This window comes from Podarcis erhardii (assembly GCF_964252035.2).
Source record: "Podarcis erhardii genome assembly, chromosome: 14".
Classification (NCBI taxonomy): Eukaryota; Metazoa; Chordata; class Lepidosauria; order Squamata; family Lacertidae; genus Podarcis; species Podarcis erhardii.
In genome coordinates, this window is record NC_138503.1 from 186,424 (window position 1) to 196,709 (window position 10,286).

The 10,286-nt window shown below is 47.3% G+C and overlaps 1 protein-coding gene across 5 annotated transcripts; it reads right to left on the reverse strand.

Annotated features, from left to right (window-relative positions):
- Positions 1-1,870: 1,870 nt before the first annotated feature.
- LOC309329444 (trypsin-like) lies at positions 1,871-8,496 on the reverse strand. Of its 5 annotated transcripts, XM_081840204.1 has the most exons (6): positions 8,306-8,496; positions 5,684-5,788; positions 4,074-4,224; positions 3,588-3,844; positions 3,070-3,245; positions 1,871-2,149 (listed from the first exon to the last, which is right to left on the reverse strand). In XM_081840204.1, the coding sequence occupies exons 2-6, from the start codon at positions 5,724-5,726 to the stop codon at positions 1,889-1,891; spliced, it is 888 nt and encodes a 295-aa protein (XP_081696330.1). In that variant the 5' UTR covers positions 5,727-5,788; positions 8,306-8,496; the 3' UTR covers positions 1,871-1,888. The 5 variants fall into 5 exon arrangements, with proteins under 5 accessions (XP_081696330.1, XP_081696331.1, XP_081696333.1 ...); XM_081840205.1 differs by lacking the exon at positions 8,306-8,496 and having other exon boundaries at positions 3,588-3,841; positions 5,684-6,068; XM_081840207.1 differs by lacking the exon at positions 8,306-8,496 and having other exon boundaries at positions 1,871-2,048; positions 5,684-6,068.
- Positions 8,497-10,286: the final 1,790 nt, after the last annotated feature.

The following is a 10,286-nucleotide window of genomic DNA, read 5'->3' on the forward strand; positions in this document are numbered from 1 at the left end:
TGGAAATGACTGGCAGAATCCGAGACCAGGGAGAAGAGACGGTGGAAGAAGAAAAAGTTTTGGAAAAAGTTTAAAGTCTATTTATAGAAATACTGTAAAATTAATGAGTGTCAGAAAAATGTTGGAATGAAATTATATGGCTTTAGTAGAAATGTTATAAGGAGTTAAACATAAATAAGTATTATAGTATTAATGGAAAATAAGGTTAAAATAAGTTAAGATAATTATATGACAGAAAACAGAGAAAGATGGAAAGGAATTGCTGAAACAATTAATAGAAGTGGAATACAAAAAGGGAGGTGAGAGGAGGTCGATGAAACAAGGGAATGGAAGATAAGGCTTTGAAATGGTATGATGTATGTTTTTAAATTGTTTTTGCTCTGTTTTGTTTTGTTTAGTCTAATGTGTTAATGTTGCATTGTGCATTGTTTATATATTGTATTGTATTGTGTTTTCTTTCTTTTGCTTCTTCTTTCTTTCTTTTCTTTTTCTTCTTTTTTGTAAGGTTTAAAAGTAATAAATATTATTTTTAAAAAAACATTCAGTGCAATGACATAGCGTATGAGCACAGTCAACTAAACTTGCCATTTGTGGGCACTCTCAGTTGGCATCTCTGTGGTTGGCAATGATGGGGAAACAGAACTGAGATCTCTGTAAGAAGCTGGTGAGGTGGGCAAGGGGGTTTGGCTTAGCTCAGGCAAGGGACTGTTGGGTGGCCTCCTTAAGTACAACTGATAGCCAGTTTGGATGAAGAGCAAAGAACTGAAGAGGTTGTGCCTCTACCTACCAGGCACTTTCTTGGCAGAAACAGTAAAGTCGCAGAGGGGTGTGTGAGATGGGTACCTTAGGGGTTATGGAAATCAGCAGCTCTGCAACTTACATCCGTTGGAGGGGTCGGGCCTCTGAGCACCCCAAGTGCCTCACTTCACAAACAAGCAGACTTCAGAGCCAGCTCTAGGTGGGTGCTGGTGTGGTAGGTTCTTTCATGGAGCTTTGACTGTGTTAGGCCATGGAAGGCTGGGATGCTAACGAAACTGCTCTATAGAGTGAATATTGTGGGAGTTTAGAAATCAAATCTAAAAATGCATATTCTTACTCGTAAGCATGTGTGGGGATTAAAAATCACAGAGCAGTATTGCTGTTAGATGGACTCAGACCAATGCAATTTGTAGAGAAGGCTCTGTGTTATTTCATTTCCCCTCCTCTCTTGGGAGGGAAGAAGCAAAGAAGTATTTTCTGTTCCTTCTCTCTCTCTCTCTCTTCAACCAGCCACTGGGAGAAGACTTGTATCTGCTTGCTCCAGCATCAGGCTCATGCCTGAGGCTGCTTTCACTGTAAATACAAGTATTTTACCTGCATTTATTTTTACTGCTGTTGTTGGTAAGGACAGGTGCTTGACTGTGAGTAAACTATATGTTTTAGCCATACTTTTCAGTCGGTAGCCTGTTTCTATAATAAACAGGGTAACAGAAGGGGGAGATCAGCCTAAAGGCTTTTGTTTTTACTGTTTAAGATGCTCAGCACTGTGCTTCTAAACACAAGCGATAAGCTGATGTTTTGTCTGTTGGCCAGGTTTGTGGAGGAATAAAATATAGTTAATATATTCCCTCACCTACATGGTAAAACCTAACCAACATCTACCATAATGTGAAATCAAGCCATTCCAGGAGGTGTGCCGGAAGCTGAGGAGTGAGGGAGCAAATCATTCGATTCTGCTCCCTTGCCTCAGCCATGACCCCTCTGGTGGTGGGCAGACTGGGGGGTGGACTTCCTAGAAGCCTTCTCTTCCACAGTAACCAGGCCTGTATAGTCATTGCATTGCTGGTGGTGCCAGATCACAGGGTCTTTCTCAGAGCAGCGAGATACCAGGTCAGAGCTCAATCTGGCTTTATTGCTCTTCAGTTGTTGGCAATTGTGTAGTGGATCCAGTCTTCAAAGATGCAGACCTTGGTGTACAGCCCCAGCCGGTTCTCTTCACTGCAGCTTTTCTTCCAGGACAGCAGTCCTTGGAGGGCTTCTTCACACACAAGGGGGCTGCCCACATCTCCCTAAGACACAGACAACAGCTTTGGGACTCTCCAGGGGACAGGATCAAATCATGGCAATTTCTCACTGTCGTTATTTGAACTCTCAGGCCCTGGAGCACTGCCTGCAGCAGGAGAGAGGGAGTTGTGTGAGGCTTTCCCCAGCCACAAGTACCTCCCAAGAGGTTGGCTCTTGCAGCTGGAGAATTTCCCTTCCCCTGTTGGGGTGGGTGTGCGCTTGCGCTTACAGCCCCTCTGGCCCTCTCAAGAATGTAGGAATGACATAAATGCTATTTAACTTTGATATGGGGAGGATTTGGCACGGTGCCTTTTCATTGTACTTTTCAAATATATTATGCTTTGTTGTTTAGTTGTGGTTAATGTTCGGCCAGTAGCTACTAGCCTGCCTACGGAGCGTGCTTGTGCTTGTGAGTGAATTGGTTGGAGACAGCTCTAGTCTGAAGGGAAGCATTCATCTATATGGTGTGTGTGGATGCACATAATTAGACCATGTTACTGAACTCAAAGTCAGGGACACCTATACAACCTTACCTCCCACCAAAAAGTGCAGGCTCAGGGGGCCACCAAAACCGCACCTCTCACCCATGTCTTGGAGTGGCTAGGAGCACACATGCCCATCTGGGAGGCCAGGCAAGGCATGAAGGCTCCTCTAGGCACCCATCTCATCAGCCCTGCAGGACCATCTCCCAGGTTGGCCAGTGGTGCTATTGGAACTGTGAGTGGAGTGCCAAGCGGCGCTTGGATAGAAGAAAGATAGAGACAGCAGGTGAGAGTTGCAGGAAGAGAGGGAGGGAGAGAGGAAGAAGAGCAGTCCTGATGGTCATAGAGAAAATCACAGGCAGAGCATGAAAGGTGACAAAAAGCAAACTTTTGGAGTTTCTGGTCCATGGTCTCTCCCAGCTTCACATGTACTGATACAGCTTCTGGCCAAGATCGCAAGGGAGTCAAGGTATGCCTCTGCTTGTCTGCTCCCCACCACCACCCCCAATCACTGGACTTGCCAGTAAAAAGAGAAGAGCCTCACCTTGCAGGCATCTTGGCTGCTGTCCAGCTGTCCAGCACAAAGCATCCTGTCAGTGAACCGTCCTGGGTAGACATTGTTGCACGTGGCATCAGATGTGACTGGAAGGTAGGAGCACTGCAGAAGGTTGTCTGTTCCATCAGCTGTAAGCCCAAAATATGTTGATCCTGAGCAGCTGCCTGGGGCAAGGCAGGAGGGAGACTCTTATGCTCAGGCCTCACCCCTCTCTCCTTGAGCTCTTTCTGCTTCAAGGGGGCACTGCCACCTGCCATGAATCTATCATAGAACAATGAATTGTTGGTGCCTCCCTCCCACCATTTGCCGTTCATCTACCCTTCCCTTTTTTGCACGGTGTCATTTATCCCATGCATCACTAAGGAACTTCAGTGCCCCCTTGCGTGTCCCCACCACAATCCCCCAAGACCACAAAGAGGGGCATCTTCCAGCAGCCCCCTGCTCCAGTCTGTCACAGTTGTTGCTGGTCCTGGTTAGTCTCTCAGCACCACCCTCTCTGTACTCACAGTTGCTGCTGATCCATTCTGAAGCCAGGCACTGGGTCCCAGCTATGGCACATTGGCTGGGCAAACTGATGGGCTGCACTAGCTCACCCAGGACAGCTGGTTGTGCAAGCTTGATGAGCATGATGTCATAGTCCAGTGTGTAGTTGTTGAACTGCTTATGAGGGACCAGCTTGGCAGCAGCAATGACCTGTTGCTTCTCCTTAGGAAGAGTCTCAGGGACTTGTAGGCCAAGCCAGACCTCCATGTGGTCTGGGCTGCTGGAAGAAGAGCAGGAGGGTCAATAGTGTTCTCCCTAGAGTTTTTCTGCCTCAGCCTGGGTTGAAAGATTCCTTGCTCACCCTCAAGGATTCTTGTGGGCAGGCAGTCAAATGCACAAGTTGCCCTCCTATTTCAAATGAGAACAGAGCAGCCAACAGCAGAGAATGGACTTTATTCCCTGTGGGAGACAGATTGTGTGCAAAGGGTGTGAAGCAGGCTTATACCCACCTCCTGCTGCACTGAGCTGAGGACAACACCCATTCTTGGCTGATGAGGGCCCCACTGCAGACATGGTGCACTGACTGGAGGGAGACTTCCCATGGCACAGAATCTTGTTGGCACTTGGCACTACCAACCAACTTCTCAGCAGCTGCAACAGCTCAATATATAATTGGTAGAGAGAAAAATCAAGACCTTTTCACTGGTTAGGAACATGCTAAAATGCAATGTGGCCTCGTGAACTCAGGAAATGGCATCCAGCCTATCCCATGGCATCTGTCAGCCAGACTACGGTAGCTAGATGAGGGCGCTGCATGCAATCTCTTCCTGCTAGTAAACAAAGGCTCAACTTCTTGCCACCATATCCTGCTTTCCACCTCCATCTCCCTGCATAGGAATCCTTTGAATTATTGGTCTCATATTGCAAGTAAGTGTGGCTGGCAACTGTTCCTGATTAATTTCTGCCAGAGTTCTACATACTCATACTGCTAAAATAAAAGCCACGATATTAAATCACAGGAAAGATAATAATGTATTATTGTAGACTATTCCAAAACAGTAACTATAGTACACTGCTGGTTTGCCCCATATAATAGTGACATTTCCTCTTTGTACAATCAACCCAAATAATTGACTGCTTTTAATTATTCTGATATGAGCTGTTAATTTATTTTCTTACAACCTGCACATATATATGTACTGTATATGTGTATTATTATATATGAGAATAAAATCAGCATGAAAACATCATTAAAATGCCAATAAATACTAATTAGTTAACAGAGTTGAGATTCCTGCATTGCAGGGGATTGAACTAGATGACCCTAGGGGTCCCTTCCAACTCTGCAATACTATGAAATAAGATTCATGTTACAAAGGCTTCTCTAAACATTAAAGTTTTCAAAAGATGTCTGAAGGGAGGGATGGCTTTTGGTGGCAGGGACTTCCACAGGGCAGTGGCTGCCACACCAAAGGCTCAATCCCTAATGACGTCCAGCTAAACCTCAGGGTTCATTGGGGTGAGGAGACCAGCAGAAGTGCCCCATCAACAGATCTTGGTGGTCACGTTGGAAAGTAAGTACTTTGGGGTCTCATGGTACTTTGGGACCAAGTTGCTTAGGGATATGTCAGTTTCACACACTGTTACAGAACAAATTCAGTGATGGACAGCACAGATTGACCAAATGCTGCTATGGTAAGTCTAACACCACTGAGCTTTTTTAATAAAGTGGGACTGGGTGAATAGTCTGAATGGTCAGTGTAGAGAGTGGGTTTTTGGGTTGTATCCAACTAAGTAATACTCGGAGTAGTCCCACTGAAATCAGTGGACTTAAGTTAGGCATGCCCATTAATATCAGTGGGTTAAATCTGAGTATGACTGACAACGGTGATAGCCCTCCTGCATTTCTGTTTCCTGGCTTAACTGCCTGGTTCTCCTTCCCCTCCTCTGTTGGCAGGACACCTCTACTTGCACACTGAAATCTTAGCCCTCTTCTGGATTGATGGCCGTGGATTTGCATTCCAGCTTCTGTACTGCAGTTTTGTTCATCCTCACCCAACATTTCATGTCTATTCTTGGGCAGATAAACTGTCCAGATTTTTGGGGGGGGGGATTGTACCTGCAAGAGCCGCCAGCAGTAAACTGCAACCCAGCCACAGCATGTTCTCTTCTCTCAAGCTGGCCTCACTGAGAATGCGGAGTCCTGTGTGCACCTGGAAGTCATCTAATCTCCCAGAATGGAGAGAAGAGAAGAAAGAATGTTTGCACAGCTTTCACATTGACTCTTGTCCATGCAGTTAGGCTATTTTTAGTAACATTTCTGAAGGAGATAAGATTGCTGCTCCTTTGGGTTTGTAGGAGGTCTGGGCTGCAGGTTCCCCAAGTTTTCAGAGTGTTTTGTATTCAGACCCAGCACTGGGGCATTGAGCAGCTCTTTCAGCCTAACAAATCATCAGTAAAAACAATTACAGCCTAGAAAACACAACAGTGGTACCTGAGGCGTGCTTTCCGTTCTCAGCCTGGGGCTAAGTTCTCAACCCAAGGTACTACTTCCAGGTTAGTGGAGTTTGTAACCCAAAGTGTTTGTAACCTGAGGTACCAGTGTATTAACAAAGTGGCAACAAAAATATGCTAAACATTACAATTACAGCAAAAATCATATTATATGATTAACAAAGCATTTATAATCTATAAAACAGTATTAGCAACTAAAAAAATAAACCAAGCGCTGTTAATACACGCACTCTCCATGCCCCCATGACTCATAATCTTTCATTCTATTCAGTTCATTGAAATAAACATAATGTCCATTGCTTAGCCAGCCTAGCCAGATGCTGCAGCAGCTGGTATCCTTAGGTGGCGGGCCAGGGCGGAGACGGTGGGACATAGACCAACATCTACCTTTGGGTAGCTCTTCCAGATGTTGTTGATGAGGAACATGTTCATGTCACCCTCAGGAGGTCAATTCCCACTCAAGGAAGCCCAAGATGAGCCTGTCCCTCAAGAGCAGCAATCCTGCTGACATGTGCTTGAACAAATTCTTCTAGCGGCAATATAGGTGTTCTATGAATTTGGGAGGGGAACCCCCCCAACCCCAAGAAAATAATAAATGATAGGGTTTTGATTCATAGGGTTATTGTCCAACCCCTTGCAATGCAGGAATCTCAAATAAAGCATCCATTTGGAATATGAAGGGAAAATACAAGCTGCAGACGAATTATGGGCAAGCTTATGCAAAACAACCTGGCTACGCTAGGGCTACTAAGAAGTGATGCAGGGTCACTGAGGGCCATTGGTAATGCAAGAGAACTGTCCTTCCCCCCTGCCCAGATGTACAAACAGAGACAGGAGATTTGGAAGGTTACTGGGGTAGCAGAGCATGATGTCATATATAGAGTTGGGGGCTGAGAACAAAGGAGAGAACCATTTTGGCAGGATGGCTGAAGGGAGGCTGGGAGAGATGCCTTGGACTCCACTGCTGCACTGCTGTGGGGAACAAACCCCTCTTGGATGACCACTTTGTTAGATCTGGACTCCTTCCATCCAAATTCAGGTGTAGATATGTCAATATATCATATTTCTTAAAGCTACAACAGCCTCCTCCATGCCTTCATTCTCAAGGGAACACAGACCCTGGGTAAGTGCCTGGGACTCCCCTGGAATCTTGCCAAACCTCAGCAGAGATTGTGGGTGGCGTCCAACCAACAGGTGATATATAGATGTATTTATTTTGTGGAAAGATAACAAAGCAGTTCTGGTATGTTTCAGGGACTTTCCTCTCTCAGTTATTAAGCTGACATTTGGAAATGCTACAGGCAAGGTTTTCCAGGCCCCCATATGCATCAGGCATCTTCCATATAAAAAACTGAGAGCCAGTGTGGTGTAGTGGTTAAGAGCGGTGGACTCGTAATCTGGGGAACCGGGTTCGCGTCTCCGCTCCTCCACATGCAGCTGCTGGGTGACCTTGGGCTAGTCACACTTCTTGAGAGAGTGAGTCTCTCACCCTCACTCACCTCACAGAAAATTTGCTGTGGGGGGGGGGAGGGAAAGGAGATTGTACGCCACTTTGAGGCTCCTTACGTAAAGGTAAAGGAACCCCTGGCCATTAGGTCCAGTTGTGACCGACTCTGGGGTTGCAGCACTAATCTCACTTTATTGGCCAAGGGAGCCGGCGTACAGCTTCTGGGTCATGTGGCCAGCATGACTAAGGCGCTTCTGGTGAACCAAAGCAGCGCACGGAAATGCCGTTACCTTCCTGCCGGAGTGGTACCCTACCTAAGAGGAACTGCGGTACCCTACCTAGGAGGAACTGCATTTCCATGACAAGGAGATTTTAGTTCCTTTAAATTTTAAAGGGCGGGGGCATTTAAATTTTAAAAGGCTGCTATTAGCCGCTATCACTTTTGGAGCTATGTTTGTGCATTGTGAGAAGGCACATATCTACATGGATTGTATCTCTAACACCAAGAAGCGTTTATTTATTAATATTTATTTATTTATTAGATTTATATTCCGCCCTTCATCACAAGACCTCAGGCACTTCACAAGTTTAGAAATCGGGTGAGAAATCCAGGATTGTACAATAAGTGCATCTGGGCACCAGTGGATCCCCACCACCACCACACCGACGGGCTCAGAGGAGGCCAGTCTTCCGAACTCACATGGCATTACATGGTGGGGCAAACACACACACACACACATATCATATATGCAATATATATATAGGTGATATATATCTCACCTTTTCCCCATCCCAACACAACTTGTTACCAGAGCCTGGGCTGGAAGGGAGCAGCTTACAGCAGCCCAGCAATGCAGCTCACTCCGACTTTGAGAGACGGATTCCCGCCGCCACAAACCAGGCCAGCCTTATGAGACCCCATTGCAGCTGGAGGTTGGGCTGTGGAGAGGAATGCACACAACAACCTCTGCCGTGGCTGCTGCTGCTGCGAGAGAAAGCACTGAGGTGACCTTGGCTGTTTTGTTTTTAATAGGGTTTTTTTAATTAAGAAAAAAATATTTCATACAGCAACTTCATAATAAAGTCCAAAAGCTTTTTACAACTATTATAAATGTAGTTTTTTTAAGTCTATTTTTATTAAATATTTATTGATTTACAAAAGTATGTACAATGTCTCTTTTTTCATGTTACATTTTCTACAGATCAGTTTCATTTTTTGAGACAGTAGTGTTACGTTAGAAAGAAAAGGGGGAAAGAGGTGGAGGGGGCCATGGTGGGTGGGGTTAGGGTCAGGTGGCGATGTTTCTATTTTACATTTGTGGGGTTTTGCATCAGCATCGTTTGAGCAGGTTCTCTTTACTATTCACTTGTGTTCCTTTGGTGGTGAGACAGGTTGGGGTTGGCCATGGGTGGGGTTGGCTGTGGTGAGCTTTCTTCTTGTGTGTGAGTGGGGGCTGGGGCTGTTTTTGAATCAGGTTAGCCAGAGGGATTCCTTTGCTGTTGGTGGATTCTTGTCATTGTCTTCTTGGACTGTGAATGTGATAGAAGGGAGCCATACCAGCTGAAGGTGTCTTCTTCTATTTGTCCCCATATCAGTTTCAGTTTGTCGGTTAGTTTTCCAAGAAAGCGGTTTCCCATACTACCGGGTACCATTGGCCCATGCTTACTCCTGACAGCTCTCTCTCCAGTGACCTCAGCTGTCTTGACTTCTTTGTTGTTGTTGTTTAGTCGTTTAGTAGTGTCCGCCTCTTTGTGACCCCCTGGACCAGAGCATGCCAGGCACTCTTGCCTTCCACTGCCTCCCGCAGTTTGGTCAGACTCATGCAGGTAGCTTCGAGAACACTGTCCCACCATCTCGTCCTCTGCCGTCCCCTTCTCCTTGTGCCCTCCATCTTTCCCAGCATCAGGGTCTTTTCCAGGGAGTTTTCTCTTCTCATGAGGTGGCCAAAGTCTTGGAGCCTCAGCTTCAGGATCTGTCCTTCCAGTGAGCACTCAGGGCTGATTTCCTTCCGAATGGAGAGGTTGGATCTTCTTGCAGTCCATGGGACTCTCCAGCACCACAATTCAAAAACATCAATTCTTCGGCGATCAGCCTTCTTTATGGTCCAGCTCTCACTTCCATACATCACTACTGGGAAAACCAAAGCTTTAACTATACGAACCTTTGTTGGCAAAGTGATGTCTCTGCTTTTTAAGATGCTGTCTAGGTTTGTCTTGACTTCTAGCTGCCCTTCAGCCAAAGGCCCGGAAGCTGCGTTCACTTCCGCCCACAGGACCCGCTACTCTATGGTCAGGCGGACCAACTCACGCCAGTCGCGGCGCATGCGCGGCCTTCCGCTCCCGCGGCCAATCCCGACGCCAGGCCAGCACGTGACCTGCCCGGCGCCCGCTCCGCCCACTCGCCGCTCGCGACGCGGCTCCTTCTCCCGCCTGGAGTTTTCGGTCGGCGGCGAGGATGGTCCTGCGCCGGCTGCTGCTCGCCCTGCTGAACGACCACCGGCTCCTGGAGCGGCTGGCGGAGGCGAGGCCTATCCGGGCGGCGGCGCGCCTCACGGCCTCGGCCCTGACGCGCGGACTGCGCCTGCGCGGCAATTTCCTGCGCGAGCTGAAGGAGGAGGCCAAGGCCAGCGGCTGGTCCAATGAGGGTCGCGGAAAGGACAAGGGGCGGGATCCCTGAGGAGGGCCATTCAGGAAGGACGGAGCCCAAGACGGACGCTGAGGGCGGCCAGTAGCGGACTCGGGCCCGCCGGCCAATGGGCGA

What these genes read in the sequence shown, in the direction of transcription:
- LOC309329444 (XM_081840204.1), bottom strand. Translation starts at nt 5,726, where the DNA reads ATGCTGTGGCTGGGTTGCAGTTTACTGCTGGCGGCTCTTGCAG. An exon ending in TCAGCTCAGTGCAGCAGGAG is followed by an intron (nt 3,845 to 4,073) that starts GTGGGTATAAGC and finishes CTCTTCTTCCAG; the next exon opens with CAGCCCAGACCACATGGAGG. An exon ending in GCAGCCAAGATGCCTGCAAG is followed by an intron (nt 2,150 to 3,069) that starts GTGAGGCTCTTC and finishes CTCCTGCTGCAG; the next exon opens with GCAGTGCTCCAGGGCCTGAG.